General features: G+C 56.4%; 9 protein-coding genes across 9 annotated transcripts, besides 1 other annotated feature; 5 read left to right on the forward strand and 4 right to left on the reverse strand.

The window, feature by feature from the left end:
- Nucleotides 1-432: 432 nt before the first annotated feature.
- Nucleotides 433-2,243, forward strand: CLUP02_01421 (lariat debranching enzyme domain-containing protein; the record flags this gene model as incomplete). The annotated part of the gene is made up of 2 exons (XM_049280462.1): nt 433-486; nt 549-2,243. 2 exons carry the CDS (start codon nt 433-435, stop codon nt 2,241-2,243), a joined length of 1,749 nt encoding a protein of 582 aa, XP_049136419.1.
- Nucleotides 2,244-2,810: 567 nt separating this feature from the next.
- CLUP02_01422 (Skp1 family protein) lies at nt 2,811-3,518 on the reverse strand (the record flags this gene model as incomplete). Its single annotated transcript, XM_049280463.1, has 3 exons — nt 2,811-2,833; nt 2,921-3,060; nt 3,343-3,518. 3 exons carry the CDS (start codon nt 3,516-3,518, stop codon nt 2,811-2,813), a joined length of 339 nt encoding a protein of 112 aa, XP_049136420.1.
- Nucleotides 3,519-4,383: 865 nt separating this feature from the next.
- Nucleotides 4,384-4,461: a sequence feature (Short protein (CLUP02_01423, UQC74771.1) was converted to a misc_feature.).
- Nucleotides 4,462-4,565: 104 nt separating this feature from the next.
- CLUP02_01424 (Ras family protein) lies at nt 4,566-5,629 on the forward strand (the record flags this gene model as incomplete). The annotated part of the gene is made up of 3 exons (XM_049280464.1): nt 4,566-4,847; nt 4,962-5,165; nt 5,255-5,629. 3 exons carry the CDS (start codon nt 4,566-4,568, stop codon nt 5,627-5,629), a joined length of 861 nt encoding a protein of 286 aa, XP_049136421.1.
- A 934-nt stretch (nt 5,630-6,563) lies between these two features.
- Nucleotides 6,564-7,835, forward strand: CLUP02_01425 (uncharacterized protein; the record flags this gene model as incomplete). The annotated part of the gene is made up of 1 exon (XM_049280465.1): nt 6,564-7,835. The coding sequence occupies one exon, from the start codon at nt 6,564-6,566 to the stop codon at nt 7,833-7,835; it is 1,272 nt and encodes a 423-aa protein (XP_049136422.1).
- Nucleotides 7,836-7,928: 93 nt separating this feature from the next.
- CLUP02_01426 (DASH complex subunit Dad1) lies at nt 7,929-8,417 on the reverse strand (the record flags this gene model as incomplete). Its single annotated transcript, XM_049280466.1, has 3 exons — nt 7,929-8,066; nt 8,156-8,242; nt 8,310-8,417. The coding sequence occupies 3 exons, from the start codon at nt 8,415-8,417 to the stop codon at nt 7,929-7,931; spliced, it is 333 nt and encodes a 110-aa protein (XP_049136423.1).
- A 442-nt stretch (nt 8,418-8,859) lies between these two features.
- Nucleotides 8,860-10,729, reverse strand: CLUP02_01427 (uncharacterized protein; the record flags this gene model as incomplete). The annotated part of the gene is made up of 2 exons (XM_049280467.1): nt 8,860-10,123; nt 10,182-10,729. The coding sequence occupies 2 exons, from the start codon at nt 10,727-10,729 to the stop codon at nt 8,860-8,862; spliced, it is 1,812 nt and encodes a 603-aa protein (XP_049136424.1).
- A 1,754-nt stretch (nt 10,730-12,483) lies between these two features.
- CLUP02_01428 (uncharacterized protein) lies at nt 12,484-13,501 on the reverse strand (the record flags this gene model as incomplete). Its single annotated transcript, XM_049280468.1, has 2 exons — nt 12,484-13,067; nt 13,150-13,501. 2 exons carry the CDS (start codon nt 13,499-13,501, stop codon nt 12,484-12,486), a joined length of 936 nt encoding a protein of 311 aa, XP_049136425.1.
- Nucleotides 13,502-13,923: 422 nt separating this feature from the next.
- Nucleotides 13,924-15,268, forward strand: CLUP02_01429 (aminotransferase class I and II; the record flags this gene model as incomplete). The annotated part of the gene is made up of 3 exons (XM_049280469.1): nt 13,924-14,223; nt 14,277-15,087; nt 15,153-15,268. The coding sequence occupies 3 exons, from the start codon at nt 13,924-13,926 to the stop codon at nt 15,266-15,268; spliced, it is 1,227 nt and encodes a 408-aa protein (XP_049136426.1).
- Nucleotides 15,269-16,100: 832 nt separating this feature from the next.
- Nucleotides 16,101-20,462, forward strand: CLUP02_01430 (hydantoinase B/oxoprolinase; the record flags this gene model as incomplete). Its single annotated transcript, XM_049280470.1, has 9 exons — nt 16,101-16,169; nt 16,224-16,386; nt 16,444-16,535; nt 16,595-16,811; nt 16,882-17,353; nt 17,407-17,784; nt 17,845-18,856; nt 18,914-19,370; nt 19,453-20,462. 9 exons carry the CDS (start codon nt 16,101-16,103, stop codon nt 20,460-20,462), a joined length of 3,870 nt encoding a protein of 1,289 aa, XP_049136427.1.
- Nucleotides 20,463-21,301: the final 839 nt, after the last annotated feature.

Raw genomic sequence — 21,301 nt, forward strand, 5'->3', positions numbered from 1 at the left:
CCTTTGGACCATAATGCTCTCACTAAATGGTATCATGTGAGAAATTATTGTTGGCGCGTGGAAGCTTCTTCTTTCCATGGGCAGCTAAATTCATCGATGTTGAGTACATCGATCTTACCCGCGTAATGTGATCTGTGCCTTCGCCTGAGATGCATAAAGCAAATTGGCTTGATGAACTGAAATCGCGATGAAGGTCGTGAAAAGAAGGATGCTACAGTGTATATGTCTCGAAAAGAAAACCACCACTCTGGCAAGATGAGAAACTATCGATTAAATCGCTGCGGGAAACTTGGTTGGTGAATGCTTTGAAGCTCATGAAGTCCAATCTAGCATCATCTCGTGTCCTGATGCTGCTATGAAAATTTCGCGGGTACAGCCGAACCTCAGTCAACCTCCGCCTTACAACAACCACACCCCCAGTGACCACCCAAAATGGCCACACAAACATTTGAGACCAACGGCGTCCGAATCGCCGTTGAGGGATGCGTAAGCCTTTGCAATGAACACATCTTACACGCAAATGTTCTCCCACTGACAAATCCTGATAGGGCCACGGCACCCTCAACGCCATCTACGCTGCCGTCGAGGCCTCCTGCACGGCCCGTGGCTGGGACGGCGTTGATCTCCTCATCATCGGCGGCGACTTCCAAGCCGCCCGCAATGCCGCCGACCTGACGGTCATGTCCGTCCCCGCAAAGTACCGCGAGCTCGGCGATTTCTGGGAGTACTACGCCGGCCATCGCACCGCGCCGTACCTGACCGTCTTCGCGGGCGGCAACCACGAGGCCGCCAGCCACATGTGGGAGCTCTTCTACGGCGGCTGGGCCGCGCCCAACATCTACTACCTCGGCGCCGCCAACGTCCTGCGCCTGGGCCCGCTGCGCATCGCGGGCATGAGCGGCATCTGGAAGGGCTTTGACTATCGCAAGGGCCACCACGAGAGGCTGCCCATGGGCCCGGACGAGATCAAGAGCTTCTATCACATCAGGGAGGTGGATGTGAGAAAGTTGCTACTGTTGAGGGAGCAGGTTGACGTCGGCATCAGCCACGACTGGCCACGGGCGATCGAGAGGTGGGGTGACGAGAAGGCGCTGTGGAGGATGAAGCCGGATTTCGAGAGGGAGTCCATGGATGGCACACTGGGCAACGTTGCGGCGGAGTATGTCTGCGATCGGCTCAGGCCACCGTATTGGTTCTCCGCGCATTTGCACTGTAAGTTTGCGGCGTTGAAGATTTACAAGGATGAGGAGGCGACTACGAAGGAGGCACCAGAGGGAGCTGCGGCCTCAGCTACGGCCCCGGCTGCGGCACACGAGCCGGTTCAAGCACCGGATAATCCAGACGAGATCGACCTGGACGGAGACGAAGAGATCACGGACGCACCCGCCGTTTCGGCACCAGCACAAACAAACCCCAACGAAATCGATCTCGACGACGATGACGATGACGAGCAGCCTACCGCACCTACACAAACACAGCCCAGCAAAGAAGTAACAGAAAAAGCTCCCAACACCAAAACCTCCGTCCCCGAAGACATCCGCGCCCAACTCCCCGCCTCCTTCGCCAAACCCAAGCCCCAGCCGAAAAGAACACCGGGCCAGCCCGTCCCGCCAACAATCACGAACAAGCAGGTCAACTTCCTCGCCCTCGACAAGTGTCTCCCGCGCCGCCACTTCCTTCAGCTCCTTGAAGCCCGCCCCCACAACATCCTGCCCGCCGACCAACCGGCCCCGACGCGACCCTTCCGCCTGCAGTACGACCCGGAATGGCTCGCCATCACGCGCGTCTTCCACCCCACGCTCGTCATCGGCGACGAAGCGGCCCACCAGCAGCCGAGCCCGGACCTGGGCGAGGCACACTACGCGCCGCTCATCGACGCCGAGCGCCGCTGGGTTGAGGAGAACATCGTTCAGAAGGGCAAGCTTGACGTCCCGCTCAACTTTGAGATCACGGCGCCGCCGCATGTAGAGGGCGAGCCCGAGTCTGTGCCGCACCAGCCGTTTGAGTATACCAACCCGCAGACGTCGGCCTACTGCGCGCTCTTGGAGGTTGGGAACCTGTGGGATGCTAGCGAGGAGGAGAGGATGGAGAGGAAGGCGAGGGGTCCGCCGGCTGCGGAGTTCAGGGGACACCGTGGCGGTGGTGGTCGGGGCTTTCATAGAGGTGGTGGTGGTGGGCGCGGCGGTGGACGTGGTGGTAGGGGCCGGGGTAGGGGCCGTGGCAGAGGCAGAGGTTGGAACTGAGTTTTGTTGAAAGTGGATGCAAACATTTCATGGCGAATTCTATGGTCAAAAAAGTCACAGTTGTGAGCTTTTGCCTAGAGCTGTCTAAGGGTTGCAAGGTATCTCTGAGAACAATCCAACAGAAGGCTTCACACCATATGAGGAGCATTCATCCAAGATTAAAGAATTTGGTTTATTCAGCTATAAGTGTGAATTTGTGTGTGTTTACTATGGTTGATCTGTATCCCAACAGAAAAAGCGTAGATCTCAATGGTAGAAAGTTGAGTCGAGCAGAGTGAGTGGAATATAGTTCTTCTTCCATCTTTAATAGACGTTCAACCCACGGAAGAGTGAGGGGAGGAACGCATATGCTAAGATGGGGGTTGGTTTTTTCACATGTGGGGTGACAGCGTGGGTCATCATCGAGAGATCATGGCAAAGAACAGAACACATGCCTTTCTTGGCATGGGATTTCGTCATAGTGTCATAGCAATGGTATCGTGTCTGGTAGTACCACCCTGAACGCTCAACGCCCCAAACTCCGTCATGAACAATGAAGCCAAAATGCAAATGGTCATTAAGCGTCATTCAGACAGTGCCGGTATTTTGCTCTGTGAGAAACGTGTCAGAACGGCTGGGTGGTTCCCGTGAGACAGACGCCGTCGCTCTGGGATCAGAGGAGGTTGGGGATGTCTTACTGTCCAGACCCAGGAAGTCGGCTGCGACCAGCAGTTCCAGGCACAGCTCGACAGGAATGTCCATGTCAGGAACGTCCTCCCGCTCGCGGTAGCGGTACCAGTATTGGAAATACTCGCAGACTTTCTCAAGCACAACGCCACTGCCGAGAGAGAAGACGGTCAGACGTTTCCAGAACTTTTTGGACGAAAGGGAAACGAAAAGGAATGAGGATTAGCCTTGTGAAGTGGCTGGGAAACAAGTAGTGTGAGGAAAAAGAAAGAATGTTGCTTGTTTCAGATCAAGTGTAGTTGGGCAATCAAGCAGACCAGCCGTTGGAGCGGTGGTCTGTCAGTGAAACTCATCGATTAAATCGGAGTTCATCATCGCAACAGCCGTAGGGAAAGAGAGGTGGCAGTGAGAGCGCTGGGTTGTGCTGGCTTACCTGATCTCTTCAAAGACGCAGCGACCCAGAGCAGCCTCACGGAAGTTGTTGCGCGTGTCCAACATGCCTTTGATGGCAGGGCTGATCATGGCGGCGTCCCGCAAGACGACAAACTCGTAGCCATCACTCGAGACCAGAGTCACGTACTTGCTGTCGGTTGTGCCGTTGGGATCCATGATTGCGGACGGGTGAGATATGCTGCGTGTTCCGTCTTCTGAGGGCTGAGCAGATAGACAGACTGCTAGAAGTTGGAATGGTGGCTTCCGTGTGTCGGAGTATCCGTGTCTCTGATTGCTTCGCAAGTCACGGCGGTGATGCTCGTGGCGAAATATGAGCCTTCGATGAAGGTCGACGACGCGTTCGTTGCAGACGGAAGCGAAAGACTGAAAAATTCACGTCGCGATTTTGAGGGAGGCGGTGGTGGGGTTGGAGCTTGGGCCACCTCTCTCTCGTCCCGTAGTCCTGCCGGTGAAGGAAAGAGCACCGGAAAAACTCTGACGGGAGCTGTCCGCTTTCAGACTGCAGGGGGGGACCTTCCTTGGCCAGGCCACAGCCAGGGGTTCGATTGATCCGCCTTAGCGCACTTTCGTCGGCTCCACTTTTGCGTTGTCGTTGTGGCTCCTCTGGCGCCTGCCGTCATCACCCCGGCAAGAAGTGGCTGGTTGCCCCGTCGACTTGTTTACAATTGCCCTCCTTGCTCCCGCTCCTTCTCCTCAAGAACACAGCACAACCCGCCCATCCACCTCGCACACAAACCCACCCCCATACAATACACCATCCCAAGCCAGACCAAGCACCTTTCCAACATTCCTCAACTTCAAAACGCCGCAACGTGCCAACGTCTCTTCCCCGTATTGCATGCCTCGCACTTAACCATATCTCAACGGCATTCGACTGAACACGGCAAGTAGCTGAACACGAAGCGAGGAGGCTCGTTTGAGGAGAAGCGGCGATATCAGTATCGGCAGTATTCCTCCATCGCAACAAGAAACAAGCAGCATACACACAACCCGGGAAACATCGCATAAAAGCACAAACCACTCAAGTCTCCCCAACAACCCCCCTTCCACCCCCAGACGAGCGCACGCACCGGCCCCCGGTATCTATCTTACCCATCATCACATCAACCCATCTCGCAAACACGCACGAGGGGCCACGCTGCGAATCGACCTCCCTCGTCATCGCATCACAGCACCTCAAACACAGCTCGAGCCTGCCGCATTATGGCGTCCTCATACCAATACCGCAACTCATACCACAACTCGTCTCAGAACATTAGCGAAAAGTACGACGACGGCCGCCCGGCCACTTCCCGCCGCAACACGCGCCTTAGGAGTAGCGACGGCACCGTCAGCACCACAATGAGCTCTTCAACAGGCCGCGAGAGCGCCGCAACCCACGTCACCGAAGGTCCTGCCTATTCCAAGAAGATTGTCGTCGTCGGCGACGGCGGCTGCGGCAAGACATGTCTCCTCATCAGTTACAGCCAAGGCTACTTTCCAGAGGTAAGCATTCAAGCAGAAAAAATAACCAACTCCTTTCGAGCGCAACATTTTCGTCATTTGCGTGTTGCTGGGGAGCGAAATGAGCCAAAACAATGCTGACTCTGGCGACAACAGAAATACGTCCCCACCGTGTTCGAGAACTACATCACCTACCCAACGCACCCACCGTCCGGCAAGACGGTGGAATTGGCGCTATGGGACACGGCCGGCCAGGAGGAATACGACCGACTGCGACCGCTCTCTTACCCCGAGACCGACTTGATCTTTGTGTGTTTTGCGATTGACTGCCCAAACTCGCTTGAGAACGTCATGGACAAGGTAATTTAACCACCGCCCCTCAGATAACATGCCCCTCCTTTTTTGGGGCAACGCCATTTGACACTAATGCTAATTTCCTCTCCTACCAGTGGTATCCCGAAGTCCTCCACTTCTGCCCCTACACTCCTCTGGTCCTCGTGGGCCTCAAGTCCGATCTCCGCTTCAAGAAAACGTGCATCGACATGCTCAAGACACAGGGCCTCACGCCCGTGACCCAGGAGAAAGGCCGCGCTGTTGCTCGCAAGATGGGCGCCCAGTACGTAGAGTGCAGCAGCAAGGAGATGACTGGCGTGGACGAGATCTTTGAACAGGCCATCCTGACGGTCGTCGCCAATGATCGGAAAAATCAGGAAGCCCAAGCTGCCGCCTCCCCGTCAACACCCAGTGGTCCGCCTGGAAGCAGCGCAGGTTTCCATGGCGTCGCTCTTAAGAAGAAGAAGAAGAGGAATTGCAAGATCCTGTGAGATTCCCACTGAGGACCTCAGGGTTGTAAGGAAGAGGCATTGGACACCGGCGGAGGGCGTAATGAATGACTTTTTGTTTTATCTGCATGATCTCGTCACGACCTGCTACTATTACGATCTGGAGAAAGCATGCGCCACCATTAGCGAAGGGGGGCGTCTCCTGCTCTAGGGCTGGATGAACTCTAGACCGGAGACGAAGTTTTCCCTCCACCAGGGATGTTGAGAGAGATTTTCTTCATGTTGTTTGATGAAGAAGAACGAATGGTATATAAGTGGGAAACGAAACAAAGGGAGTGGGAGGGAAAGTGAGTGGTTTTCTCATCCGAGTCTCTAGACTCATCCATACCCTTTATTTTTTACGCCAAACAAACACACACACACACACAAACGGAGCGGGTACAGGGGAGACTTTGATCAGTTTTTTTCTGTAACCATCAGGTAACCTCTTGGACCTTGAGGGGTAATTTTTCTTATTTTCTTATTTTGCTTTCTCTTTTTCCTCTCCTGTAGCAGCATGGGGTTTTCTGTCTTGATAGGGCATTCCTGAGGGATAGGAAACATGAAATGTTAAAAGCATCAAATCAATTGTTACGTTGTGCCCTGAATGTGATGTATGAGATGAAGTGAGTGAATGGGTAAACCAATATCGCCAAATCTGGCGAAACTACCTACGAAAACTGCGCAGAATTTTGAGTTTCCCAGTGCCGTGGTTCAGTAGTTCTTGAGAATCAATTCAGCCAGCAAGATCAAGTTGAGATGCAGTCCAAACGAGGCATCGGAGAAAGGTCCGATGAGAGACTGATATGAATGGGATTCTCTAGAATGGGATGCACTTTTCATCAATCCGACTACCAAACCCAAAACCCCAAATCCTGAAAAATTCCTCGAGTCAACCGGTTTGCAATAAATTGACACCAGCCGATCGTTACGCACCATGGACTCTTCTGCCCAGGCACGCCAGGTTCTGATCGCCGATCTCCCGCGAGAAGGTGATCTCGCGCATCGCACCAACGACGGGCGACCCACCACACGGGTCCGAACCGAGAGCAACGTCGTTGGCGACCCAAACCCAAACCCAAACCCAATCTCAGATCGAAGCCCGAGCCCAGATTTAAGCCTACATCCCGAACATTCCGAACCCGAGCTGCTATCATCCGTCGACGTCGCAAGCCTTTACGCGCGGGTTGCTAAACTCAACGACGCGCTCGCTGCGCTGGAAGATGAGGTGCGCAGAGAGCCTTATGTAAACTCGGAGAAGGAGTGCCGAGGCGCTGCGGGTGATGTCGAGCAGCTTCTCGCGAGTTTGGCGCAGCGCGCTGCCGAGAAGACGGGGCTGGAGAGGTGGTTCCCGTGTACAGGGCGGAAGAAGAGGGATCTGCTTAGGAGGCATGTCTGCGTTGTGCAGGAGACGTGCGGGACTGTTGGTATGACGCATCTGAGGGCCGCTGATGCGTTTGCTGGGCTTTGTGGGAGGGCGGACGGTCTGGGTGAGGATGGGGAGAGGTTGAGTCAGGTTGTTGCTGAGGCGAGAGATGGGTTTGAATGGGAGAGGGTGAGGTGGAAGGTGCTTGGGTGGCGGGAGGGGATTCTGAGGGATCAGTTGGAGGGGGTTGAGGCGCGGATGTCTGCTGTGAGCGGCGACAGCAGCAGTAGCGGGCTGGTTCCTGATGGACACGGGGGCGGTATTGTTGATAATGCGGCTACGACTACGACAACTGAGCGAGAGGCCACCGTCGTCGAGATGCGATTTGAGACGGAGCAGCTGGCGACGCTGCCGTCGGAGACGGAAGACTACGCACATAACCCCGTGGAAGACGATCTTGGTAATCTTGTTGAGCAGCTCCAGCACATTGAAGACGACCGCGACGCGAGGAGCCCCGGAAACGAGAGGGACGAGGTCCGCTTGGAGATCATGGCGGCTTCACTCGAGTCGTTGTTCCTGGTGAAGCACGGAGATCTCAGCGCCGATTTGCAGAGACGGGTTGCAGCGCTGCGAGAGGGTGGGAATAGGTGTCTCGACGTCGCTGAGAGGTTGGAGAAGCTTCGAGATTCGGATTATGGCGATTTGGTGGCTGGGCTGGGTGAGCTTGCGAAGAAGCCGGACGGGGAGAGCAGGCGCAAGGGTGTTAAGAAGGTTAAGGCGACTGGGCGTTTGGGTGCTTCTTATCGCGGGGTGACGACGGCTGAGTACCTTTTGATGAGATGAGCCCGGCAGTGTAGAAATTGGCATCGTAATGCTGCGCGTGTAGAAATAACATCATCATTCATAAAAAAATAGGTATTTCGTTGCTGGTGGGTATCATGATCTCTGCTCGTTCTTCGTCTCGCCATCGCTGCCCTCCTCGGTATCGCCCTGCTTGTTTTCCTCGGGTTCTTTCGCCATTACGTTTTCGAACTGCGACCACAGCGCCTCGACGGAGGAGAACTCGTTTCCGACCTGTGATGTGGCGTCGACCGCCCCGAATTAGTGCTCGAATCTCTTGACGGCCGGCGTATTCGTAAAGGAGAGAGAGGAAGGCTGCTTACCGTAATGACTGCCTCAAGCGAACGGTTCAGCTTATTGATGTTGGCGAGGACTTGCTCAAAGTTCTGGATTTCCCCGTCAGCATTCTCCTGTTGTTTGTTTTTGTTGATGCTCGTCGCTTCGGCGAACGAGAGGCCGACCGGGGGAGGGCTTTACCATTGCGATTTCGCCAATGAGTTCTTCGCGCTGCTGCTCAAAGTAGGTCTTTTCCCTCGTTCCCGATTGGGATTGCGAGTGGGAAAAGGTCCGCTGATGTGACGACATGTCGTTTGTTGGTGGCTCGGTGTCTTTGGAGGGTTGAGGAAGAGGTCGCGCGTCGCGTTGAGAGGAATTGGCGTTTTGGCGGTGATGGCGGGGTTTGAATGGAAGGTCACTGCGGTGGGGTTGTCTTTACAGTTTCTTTCGTGGATATGACACTGTACGCAACACTGTGGGTGTCTCCGTGTATTGTTGATCCATGTAGCGTACACCTCTCACTCTTCACGTGTTGCCATGTTACAAAAGTAGTAAAATTTGAATCAAAAGATGAGTATATGTATGGACGATGCCCTAGACCACAGGGAAAGAGGAAACCTGTATCCATGCCAAAATGTTCCAGCAAATGACCGTGAGGAAGGGTATCAAAACAGGGTATCATAAACGAAAGCCAGAAGAGAGTCCATATCCCATCATCCGCCATAACCAACCTGTCTGCTGTATCCTTCAATCAGACGCTCTCTCTGGGCTTCACTGGCGAAGCCCCCATGACGCTAATGGCATCATCATCAATAGGCTTCGCCTGGAACGTCGACGCACTCTTGTCCACAGCAATACCCGTCTGCCCCTCGGCTCCCGATACCTCCCTTCCGTCACGCAGCTCCCAGCTCCCCTGGCGCTCGTGTCGCACTCCGCGCCCAGAGACAGCCAGGTCCGGGTCGCTAGCCATCTTCTCCGCGGCCTTGAAGCCTCCGAGCCCGGCAATCCGGCCATTGCCGTCCTTTCCTCCTGCTCCGCCTCCGGCACGATGAATCCGGAAACCGCCGAGAACAGCCGCCGAGACAACAACCAGCCCCAACACAGCGAGGACGATGATGGCGCCAATGATACCCGCGACAACGGGCTTCTGCACGGCCGAGCGAATGGCCTCGCCGACGGTCGGCGTCGTCTTCGTGGTCTGCCAGTCGCAGAACGACTGGATCGAGCCGCAGATGCTGCACCACGTCGCAGTGTCGATGCCGAACTTGGCCATCTCCTGCTTGAAGTAGCTGTACGTCACGCGGGTGTCGCCCTCGGCGAGGCCGAAGAGGGGATACTCCAAGAAGGGGGTGCCCGGCTCGGCGTTCTCGCGGTAGAGGAAGCGGACGTAGAGGTTCTCCTCGGTCGGGTAGGTGTCTGGCTCGTTGGGCTGGTCGCCGACGAGCTCGAAGACCATGGCGGCACCGTTTTCGGGGAGGCTCCAGAAGGGCGTCGTGGAGAGCGTCTGGTTCGGCTTCTGGAGCCCTGCGAGGGAGAAGAAGGAGAGGAAGGGCTCCTGGGAGCTGAAGAGGAGGGTCAGCTTGTTGGAGTAGCCGGCGAAATTGCCGTTGGCCTCGAGGGCGTCGACGACTCTGCGCGCAAAGGTCCGGCCGGCGATGGTGCGGATCATGTCTCCCTTTTGGAGGCTCGAGACGGCTTGGTTGGAGGTCATGTTGAGCTGCTGGAGGCGGGCGTACATTTCGAGGAACTCGATGCGCTGGGCGTACACGTCTTGGAGACCGTCGTAGACGGCCTGCTCGTGGGAGTAGCGGTAGCGGACGTAGTCGTAGATGTCGTAGGCGTTCCAAAAGTTCACATGTGCGAGGGAGATGTCGCCGTCGTTTAGTGGCGGCGTGCTGAAGAGGGATGTGTAACCGGGGCGGGAGGCTTGCTCGAGGGCCTGCATGTACGGGTCGAGCTGCATGACATACGTTGTCGAGATCTTCCACTGCGGGCATTCCGTGTTGCCCCGAACACTTTACGATGGCAAGTCAGTTCAGTCTCAAGGGGCATACTATGGTTAATGGAACTTACTCAATCGACCTATCGTCAGACAGCCCCAGCGTCTCAATGATAGGATATTGGTAACCGCCCAGGGGATACTGCGTGGTGTTTCCAGAGATTGTCGAGTACGAGATGTTCGTCCCGCCAGTATCGGCCGCAAAGGCCTGCGTGATGGGCGGGTAGAGGCCCTGCATGAAGGCAGCAGCGCCGGCTGCGATGTGGGCATCGGGGAGAGAGAGGATCGAGAGCTGCTCATGCTCATACACGTTGCGCGCAATTCCCTTGATCGCGGCGCGGGTCGTGATGCGACCCTCGGAGGTGTTTGTGGGTGTTCCGCTGGCCAGGTAGCGACTTCTAAAGGCATTTCCCTGGGCGTACATCTCCTGAGCACCCAAAGGAGTCAGGGTATCTTGGAGCCCGCTGCGCACCGGCGTGCGCTCACCGTGCATGATCATTGCGACGGACGCCCATACTGAAGGAGTCGAGGGCGCGGCCGAGGTCGCTGCGATCAGGGTCCCAATGAGGATAATCAGGGATAGGGTAGACATGACGGGCGAGAAGCCTGGGTTGTGTGTCATACGGTTGCAAGATTTGGGTGATTGAACTTGCAGTACGGGCTTACACAGGCAACAGAAAGCTCGAGGCAACGGAGAGATCAATCCGATACAGACGAACGGCCGCTCGGTACAGAGGAAGGAGGGGAGAGCTCGGCTTAAAAGAACATGACCAGACCACCAGTCTAGAGGCAGAGGAGAGCTTGGAAGGACCGGAGCATGCAAGGCTCGCATGCAGCAAGGCGGCGGCGGGAAGCTAGCTGGGCTTACACCATCTTCACCTCAGAGGGGAACATGAGTGACAGCTTCTCACCGCATGTCGCCTCGATAAGCCATCGAGTGTCTTTCCTTCCTTCCTTCCCCCAAGACGCTTGTCTCGGAGGGGTAATGTAGGCAGTACATGACGTGCTTGAGGCCCAGAGCGACAGAACGAGTCAGGGTACAAGGCCGGACATGGCAGACGGGCGGCATTGTCTTTCTTGGCTACCGTTGCGACTCCAACAGATGGGTGGTCGACGATGGCGGTGGTGACGGATGGGGCCGACGCGGGATGGCGTGGAAAGCGCAGCAAGGATCTACAATGTCTGCATGCTAGCAGAGTGGAGATGGCGGCACATAGCTGACTTTCAACTACCTAGGCCGAGCCAAGTGAGTTGTCCAAATCAGGGAGAGGTGAAGGAAGTTGGAGGCAGTCGAGGTGATAAGGTGAGAGACTGAGAGAGTTGTGAACGGAGAGCCGAACTCAAGAGGCCAAGGTGCGGGGTGACTGCATGGCGCGATTGAGCTCCAAGCTACGTTATCAGCTATCCTCGATAGCTCCGGCCAATGATGGAGCAAGCCACTCATGCATTTGACGCTTGGAAGAGAAAAGGCGAGAGGGCGCGATGGGATGCCGCAATCGGCTGCATCGGCCAGAAGAAGCTGGTTGCAGCGGCCGTTTTTAACGTGCGGTAGCGACGATCAGGCGGGGGAATTGGGCTGGATTGAGACTGTCTGACATGATTGCCTTGCTCGTTCATTGCTCTTACGCGACATGTCTTGGGTTTCTAGACGATGATCTGTAATTTGCCAACCAACATAAGGTAGCCAAGGCAGTCGAGACTGGGGCAGAAGAGTATGCGTATGACCCGACAACCTGGGTCTAGATGCCGCGAGAAACTAGAACAGTCCACATCAACGATCCGTTCTGCTTAGTCTGGAAAGATGAAGATGAAGAAGGTATCTGGGGTGGCTGGGAGCAGGCGATGGGGCAGTAGGAGTGCTGTTTAGCTTCCAGCATCAGTTCGTGCTATCAGCCACCCCCGGTCAAGTCTGTCCAATGGGCTTACACCAAAGTGTTCACATGCCTCGTCGACAAGGGACGGATAAGGAACTCTTTGGAGATGGTCCAGTAAGCTTAAAGTCTCTCGAGGCACCTTAGTCCAGCCGGGCGTCGTGGGCTAAAAGTTCGAATCTCAGACATCCAGCAAAGAACGGATCGAGTCGAGATCTGCGGTGAAGCCAGTGGCTTCGAGGAGCAAACGGAGTGCGGGTACGTAAGGCAAGTCAGGTAGTCAAGATGAGGACGGAAGAAGTGTGCACAGTGAACTGAAGACGAAGAAGAGGACTGAGAACACAGCTGGTGGTCGGGCAGCTGGTCGCAGCTGCGCTTCCCGCTTTCGCCAGCTGTGATCCACGATGTCTTATCTTAGGTATCATCAAGGTGGTATTAGGTAGGTATCTTATCTACCTATATCTTATCTATATCTTATCTACATCATCCCAGTGTCCCAAGAGGTTTACAGCGAACTCTCCAAGTCAACCAAGTCTTTGAGCATCGCATCCTTTTCTCCCTCAAACTTTGCGCTCGCAACGAGGCCAAGCGGCCGCCTGCTCCGTCCACCACCATACCCGAAGTACCTGTCCAGCGCAGCCTTCAACCCGGCAACGCCCAGCTGCACCAGCACCCAGTCCGCCCGGCTCAGCTTCGTCTGCAACTCGGTCGCCTCCTTGAGCTTGCCGGCATCGTACAGCTCCAGCAGCTTGACGTGCAACTTGGGCGTGAAGTTGGCAGCCGCCGCGATGACGCCGTTGGAGCCCGCCACGAGCCCGTGCAGGAAAAAGTCCGACTTGCCCGCGAACGCGGCGAAAGGCTGAGGGACGCGCTCGTCGTGTGCTACGCGGTGCAGCTTGCCGAGGTTGCCGCAGGTGAGCTTGCAGCCCACGACTTTAGGGTTCGAGGCCGCCAGGTCGGCGATGAGGTCTGAGTCGAGGTCGATGCCCGATGTCACGGCGGGGAAGTTGTATAGGAGGATGGGGATGGGCGATGCCGTTGCGACGTCGTCAAAGAACTTTTGGATCACGGGCTTTTGCATCGCACCGGCTATAATTATTCACAAAGCGGGTCAGTAATCTACACATCCGGATGTTCATCTTTGACAGCTTAGTGGCCCAAGAAAACTCACTCCAGTAACTCGGCGAAAGGACGAGAGCGTAGTCTGCCCCCGACTCCTTGGCTTCGGTGCAGAGCTGGATGGTTTCCCGTGTGCTCTGCGCGCCGCAGCCGGCAATGATGACGGCCTCGGGCTTCCCGTGTTGCTTGAGCACCTCGGCCGCCGTTGCGATGACCTGCTGTCTCTCCGAGTGGAGCAGATGCGGCGCCTCTCCGTTGGATCCCTGGATGACCAGGCCGGCCACGCCCGACTTAGCGAGCCGCGTAATGTGCGTCCTTAGAGCTTCAATATCGAGAGTCTCGTCTTCGTGGAAGAAGGCCACGACGGGGGCGTAGATGCCGCGAGGGGGTGCATGAGGGGCCATTTTGTCTGATCTGAGGTATTGTATGCAGTGAAATAAGATAATCTCAACAATACCAATCCATAACACCTACGAATTCCCTCATGGGAGGGATCGCTAGCTACTCTTATTTGGCCCATTCACCCCCATATCGTCCCTCCGCCGAAATGACATGCTTCGGTATTGACCCGTAAGTTTCGGAGCATTTGATAATCTCAAGATGGAGCACTCCATCAAAGTGGACTGCGACCCCGCGGGCCCCTCATCCGAGCTCGACTCACGCCGGTGCCGGACCCTTGACCGGGTTCCAACTCCGAGTCGGCTGGGGTCCCGAGATCCCTGGTCTACTACTCATACCTCGCCGTCGCGACTTCTTCGTCTCTCGACGAGAGAATCGTAGCTTCACTTATTCGCATTTTCACATCGATTCCAACAACTAGCCAACAATGGGTTCAGTCAAGCAGCAAACGTCAGCTTTCGAGCAAGCAGAGTTCATCCCGCCCGACGCCATCTTCGATGTCACCAGGCGCTACGTCGCTGACACGGATCCGAACAAGGTCAACCTCGGTCAAGGCACCTATCGCGATGAGAACGGTCAACCGTGGATCTTGCCATCTGTGAGACTGGCAGAAGCATCCCTTGGAGAGCCTGGGCATGAGTATCTTCCCATCGCGGGATTCAAGCCCTTCCGCGATGAAGCCGTCAAGCTCGTTTTCAGCCCCACAAAGGCATTCGCAGAGAACCGTGTAAGTGCTTGCATCAAGCTACCCATTTCACCATAAACTGACCAGCTTCACAGGTCGCATCATGCCAATCGCTCTCCGGAACAGGCGCCCTCCTCCTCGCCGGCCTCGCCCTGAAGAAGGCCGCCGCACACATCAAGACAATCTACATCACCGACCCGACGTGGTCCAACCACGAACTCCTCTTCGCCTCCCTCGGCTTCGAGGTGAAGCACCTGCCCTACTACAAAGACCGCGCCTTCGACTTTGACGGCTACATCTCGACCTTGAAGAGCGCCGAACCGTCTACCTCGGCCGTCATCCTGCACGCCTGCGCACACAACCCCACGGGCTGCGACCCCTCGCAGGAGCAGTGGAAGCAGATCGCCTCAGCCATCGTCGAGAGGCGAATCTTCCCCGTCTTCGACTCGGCCTACCTCGGCTTCAACTCGGGCTCCGTCGACGACGACGCCTGGGCGATTCGCTATTTCGTCGACGAGCTCGGCCTCGAAGCCGCCGTGTGCATGTCGTTTGCCAAGAACATGGGTCTGTACGGCGAGCGCGTTGGCGCCGTCACGTTTGTGGCCGACACGGCGGAGAGGACGAAGACGGTCAACTCGATTCTGGAGAACGTGCAGAGGGCGACGGTGTCGAATCCGCCTGCGTACGGCGCCCGCATCGCGGCGGCGGTGCTGGGCACGCCGGATTTCAAGGAGCAGTGGGCAAAGGACCTTATTACCATGTCGGGCCGCATCCGCGCCATGCGGAAGAAGGTGTATGACGAGCTTAGTCGGCTGCAGACGCCGGGTGATTGGTCGCATATCGTGAAGCAGAGCGGCATGTTTGGGTACACGGGTATCACTAAGGCGCAGGTTCAGCACCTTGAAGGTTTGTCGTTCCCTCTTACAGAAAGTATCGGTCTATTTCGCGAGATACTAATGTTCGGTTTACAGAGAAATACCACGTCTACATGGCCGACACATCACGAATTTCAATTGCGGGTTTAAATGAGAAGAATGTAGAGTACTTTGCAAAGGCTCTTGATGAGACGGTTCGGAGTGTGCAATGATCGTGTATTAGCCATGATGTAATGGAATTAGCATAGCTCATAATGATCACATTACACTGTTAAAGAATAATCTCATTTCAACGTCCGAAATCGCTGTGTGGTCGAGTTTCTCTGAATGAAATGCACCGAAATCACAATGCCGACGATCACTCAGACCAATAAGACCAAGGATAATGCTACCTAACACATACCGAAGGTACTTACAGCAGTGACGCCGCCGCCCTCAGAGCGGAGCTCCGCCCTTCGGCTGCCCCTCCCGAAGCTGATAAGCCGAACCACCGACCCCGCCGCCCGTCAATCATCTCTCCGCGGGGGACGCTGAGGGGCAGAAGGGGGATTCTCGCCCGCATCTCATCGCTTATCGGATCCCCAAATGGCAGATGACAAAGGAGCTCTCCATCCCTCCTTTACTCACTCCGCCTCCACTTCGTCCTTCTATCCGTACTTTTCCATCTTGACTATGGAAACGCACCAAGTGGAGCATCCGCGACCAACGTAGGACGGGGATAACTAAATTCAAGTCAACGACTCTCTGGCTTTCTCTCCGAAGACACCTGCCGAGGGGAGCTCCGGCGATGAAATTTTGTGGGGGAAGGCTTCGGGTGATTGCCGTTTTGGGCTTATCGAGTAGTTGCCCGCGACCTTCGTGGGAACTTGTATAATCATCGCGAATTCCAGCTTCACTGAATTTCATCTCAATCCGATAGTACTCATTTCCATTCCGTCCATCTTCACGAAACCCTTGACATCTCTGAGAATCTGAAGTTCATACTTTCAGGTACTTTCTTTTCACATTCAATAACACCATTATAAACTCAGAGCACTAATCATCATGGGTTCACTTCCGGGCCCTGTGGGGGGAATCAGGATTTCCATCGACCGCGGTGGCACCTTCACCGATGTGAGTCTCGGTCATTTGGAAAGGGCCTGAGGTGATGAAGTACTAACGTCTCAGTGTGTCGCATCTGTCCCCGGCCAAGATGATATCCTCGTCAAATTGCTTTCAGTCGACCCCAGCAACTACCCCGATGCCCCGGTCGAAGCGATTAGAAGAGTCCTGGAGAAAGCGACAGGAAAGGAATATCCCAAGGGAAAGAAGATTTCTCTACGAGGTGTTGGTACGTGAAGGATGACTTCGCCGGGCTAGTGGCGCGTCCGCTGACAGTGGTACACAGAGTCTATCAAAATGGGAACTACAGTAGCCACAAACGCCCTCCTCGAGAGGAAAGGAGAACGCACAGTGTTTGCTGTGACGAAGGGCCTCAAGGTAAGACCAATATTCAAGAACAGAACCCTGGGGACTTTAGACTGACAATCGACTTTCAGGATCTCCTACACATCGGCAACCAGTCAAGGCCGAAACTCTTCGACCTCGCCATTCGCAAGCCCGACGTACTATACTCAAAAGTCATCGAAATCCCAGAACGCGTGACACTGGACGCATGGTCAGAAAACAACAAGCCCGAAACTATCGATGTCTCTTCAGACCCCGCGCTCGTCACCGGCGTCACCGGTGAAGCAGTCCGGGTCCTCGAGCCTCTCGGTTCGTGGTCATCTCTTGAACAATCTCCCTCGCAAGGCGAGCACAAACTAATATATGCCCACATTTACAGACATCGAGGCATCCAGAAAGGCCCTACAAGAAGCCTACGACGAAGGCTACCGCTCCATCGCCGTCTGCCTCATGCACAGCTACACCTTCCGCGACCACGAGGCGGCCATCGCCCAGCTCGCCGCCGACATCGGCTTCACCCATATCTCCCCGAGCGCCGAGCTCTCCCCCGTCGTCAAGATCGTGCCCCGCGGTAACTCCTCCACCGCCGACGCCTACCTTACCCCTGAGATCAAGCGCTATATTGCTGGCTTCGAGTCCGGCTTCGAGGACCTCGCCAACAGCGGGTGCCGCTGCGAGTTCATGCAGAGCGATGGCGGCTTGGTCGAGTTTTCTGGTCTGTCTGGTTTGAGGGCCATTCTCTCTGGGCCTGCTGGCGGTGTCGTCGGCTATGCGAGAACGTGCTATGACGACGCGGATAAGACACCGGTTATTGGATTTGATATGGGCGGCACGAGTACTGATGTTTCAAGGTATGGCGGATTGAGAATCACTTCGTGAAGGCGATACTGACACATTGCCCTAGATACGCCGGCGAGCTCGAGCAAGTCTTCGAGACCACGACGGCCGGTGTCATGGTCCAGACTCCGCAGCTGGACATCAACACCGTCGCGGCGGGCGGCGGCAGCATCCTCAGCTGGCAGAGCGGCATGTTCAAGGTCGGACCCGAAAGTGCCTCCGCTCATCCCGGCCCGGCCTGCTACAGGAAAGGCGGTCCCCTGACCGTCACCGACGCCAACGTCGTCCTCGGCCGCGTGAGGCCCGAGTTCTTCCCCAAGATCTTCGGTCCCAACGAAGACTTGGCCCTGGATGTCGACGCCAGCAGACGTCTCTTTGAGGAGCTCACGGCGAGCATCAACAAGGACGAAGGCACCACCCTGACCGTGGAGCAAGCCGCAGCTGGGTAAGTGACACTATGATACCGGGTCTCATTTGCCGCCCCTGGACTGACAAAGTCACGCAGCTTCCTCGACGTCGCCAACGAGTCCATGTGCCGCCCCATCCGCACCCTCACCGAAGCAAAAGGCTACGACGCAGGCCTGCACAACCTCGCCTCCTTCGGCGGTGCCGGCGGCCAGCACGCCTGCGACATTGCAAAGACGCTCGGCATATCCCGCGTCCTCGTCCACAAGTACTCCTCCGTCCTCTCCGCCTACGGCATGGCCCTCGCCGACGTCGTCAGCGAGGAGCGCAGCCCCTGCGCCCTGACCTACACCGAGGCCAACCTCGCCACCTTCGCCTCGGAGCTCGACAAGCTCGTCGAGAGAGCGGGAGACGTCCTCCTCATGCAGCGTATCCCCGAGGAACGCATCGTGAGCGAGCGATACCTCAACATGCGCTTCCAGGGCAGCGATACCCCGCTCATGATCCAGGAGACGGCGGCGGCGCCCGGTGGGGGATACCTCGAGGCCTTCAAGGACGCTCACCAGAAGCAGTTTGGGTTCCTGCCCGTCGGCCGCGATGTTATTATCGACGACTACCGCGTCCGCGCCATCGGCAAGACGACGGTGCAGCTCCCCGTCCCTTGGCCCAAAGAGCTTGCTTCCGCGGAGGCGACGGCCGCGCCGCCCGCCAAGACGACAAAGCAGGTCTACTTCAAGGGTTTGGGCTGGTCCGAGACGCCCGTGTACGGACTGGCGGGCCTGACGCCGCATACCAAGATCGCTGGCCCGGCACTCATCATGGACGACAAGCAGACGATTGTGGTGATCCCCGACGCCGCGGCGACGGTACTCTCCGAGACGGTGGTGATTGACGTCGCGGTCGGGACAAAGGAGACCATCTCCACGACGACGATTGACCCGATCCAGCTGTCCATCTTTGGCCATCGGTTCATGGGCGTCGCGGAGCAGGCCGGTCGCGCGCTGCAGAAGACGAGCGTGAGCACTAACATCAAGGAGAGGTTAGATTTCTCGTGTACCGTGTTTTCGCCTGATGGCGGGCTTGTGGCTAACGCCCCTCACGTCCCTGCCATGGTAAGTTCCTGGAAGACACCCCAGGTGATGGTAAATGGGAAGACTAACATGATTTAGATCGGAAGTATGGCCTTTGCTGTGAAGTGGCAAATCGACCACTGGGGCGACAACCTCAAGCCAGGAGACGTCATCCTCTCCAACGCACCAGTCTGCGGCGGCACCCATCTCCCCGACCTCACAGTGATCACGCCCGTCTTCAACGCCGAAGGCAGCAAGATCATCTTCTGGACCGCCTCCCGAGGCCACCACGCCGACGTCGGCGGCATCCTCCCCGGCTCCATGCCCCCCAACTCCAAGGAGCTGTGGGAGGAGGGCGCCGTCATCAAGGCTTTCAAGGTCGTCGAGGGCGGCGTCTTCAAGGAGAAGGAGCTCACCGACCTGCTCATGGCGCCGGCGCACTCGCCCGGCTGCTCCGGCACCAGGTGCCTCCGCGACAACATCTCCGACATCAAGGCGCAGGCGGCGGCGAACCACCGCGGGAGCCAGCTGATCCACGCCCTGATTGAGGACTACGGTCTCGACGTCGTTCAGTTCTACAGCAAGTCACTTCTCTTCAACCACAGCTTTAAGACTTCCCATACTGACACCCCAAACAGTGGAAGAGATCCAAGGCGCAGCCGAGCGCGCCGTCAGCGACATGCTCAAGACGATCCACAAGCGCACGGCAGGCAAACCCCTCGAAGCAATCGACTACATGGACGACGGCACCCCGATCCAGCTCAAGGTCACAATCGACCCCACCACCGGCGGCGCCGTCTTCGACTTCCACGGCACCGGCCCCGAAGCCTACGGCAACTGGAACGCGCCCATCGCGATCTGCAACTCGTCCATCATCTTCGCCCTCCGCTGCATGGTCGACGCCGAGATCCCGCTCAACCAGGGCGCCATCCGGCCCATCGACGTCCGGGTCCCCGAGGCCTCGCTGCTGAAGCCCACAGAGCACGCCGCCGTGTGCGCCGGCAATGTCCTGACTTCGCAGCGCGTCGTCGACGTCATCTTCAAGGCGTTCGGCGCGGCCGCGGCCAGCCAGGGGTGCATGAACAACTTGACCTTCGGCACGGATGACCCGGAGACCGGGTTCGGGTACTACGAGACCATCTGCGGCGGCGCGGGCGGCGGACCGAGCTGGGATGGCGTCAGCGGCGTGCACTCCAACATGACCAACACGCGCATCACGGACCCGGAGTCGCTTGAGCGGCGGTACCCCGTCATCCTCCGGCAATTCTGCCTGCGCGAGGGAAGCGGCGGGAAAGGAGCTCACACGGGAGGCGACGGCATCATCCGCGATATCGAGTTTAATATCCCGATCAAGGTCAGCATCCTCAGCGAGAGGCGGGCGTTTGCGCCGTACGGTATGGCGGGCGGCGAGGACGGGCAGCGGGGCCGTAATGTGTGGGTTAAGAAGAGCGGGCGCGTCGTCAACCTCGGCGGGAAGAACACGGCCATGATGGAGGCGGGCGATCGCATTGTGATCATGTCGCCTGGTGGTGGCGGGTATGGACGGCCCGAGGACAGGGTCGAGGGGAAAGCGAAGCCGGCGGCTGCGTTTGTGGGTGTTGCGAATGGAACGGTTGATATGATCCAGAGCATGGGAGAGTCTGCATAAAGAGAGCATCTTGGGACGGCGTTGGGTTCATTTTTTATTGTAATATCTGGAGTCATCTTTTGCCTGATGCTGTCACGAAATATTTTATCAAACATTTGCCCGTTATTCGAACGTCCAATGATGTTTACATGAATGTCACCATTGGGTTCTCTGACTACAGTCTCAACACATTTAAAGCTTCAAGTCAGGATTCTCAAGTCTCTTCAACCCAGACTTACGAGAAGCCTAGCTTTCGAGTTCATCTAGCCTTTAGTCACAAGGTGAAGTCAAGTCACTCAAAGTAGCAACTATCAAGCCTTGCAGTAAAACCCTGCTCTGTATTCATTCCTTTTTCGCTATGCAGTCAATTCTCTGTTCCGGGCGTACTAAAAATAAGGGCGAAAATCTCGCCACCGTCGCCTTAATCCTCTCGGTCAATCGTGGTATCATGAGCAAACAAAAAATCGCTTTTTGGTGCCGCCCCTTTTTCTTTTCTTCTTGCCATGCTGTCCCGGTCCCTCCCGTCTCCCTTTTTTTTTCTACTCCAGAAACTGCTCAGTGTGGACGGAAAAGCATGCCGTCCCATATATAACAAGTGATTTTCGTGGTCAGATTATCGACTCTCGGGTTGACAACCCTCTTATACACAAACCCCCGGCGGCTTTTGTTGACGACACCCTTGGTCTAATGTAAGGCGTAGGATGGTGGTGTCGCGAGTAATACCCCCGGTCAGAGTAGGCATCACAAAGGCGAAGCCTAATTCTCCAAGACCTGATCCTTCCTCACTGTAAATCCTGGATGCCGTCGTGGTAGTAATTCTGGTGATAATCGTTGATAACGGCGGGTTGATGAAGATACGA

The sequence above is a fragment of the Colletotrichum lupini genome, chromosome 1 (genome assembly GCF_023278565.1).
Source record: "Colletotrichum lupini chromosome 1, complete sequence".
Lineage (NCBI taxonomy): Eukaryota > Fungi > Ascomycota > Sordariomycetes > Glomerellales > Glomerellaceae > Colletotrichum > Colletotrichum lupini.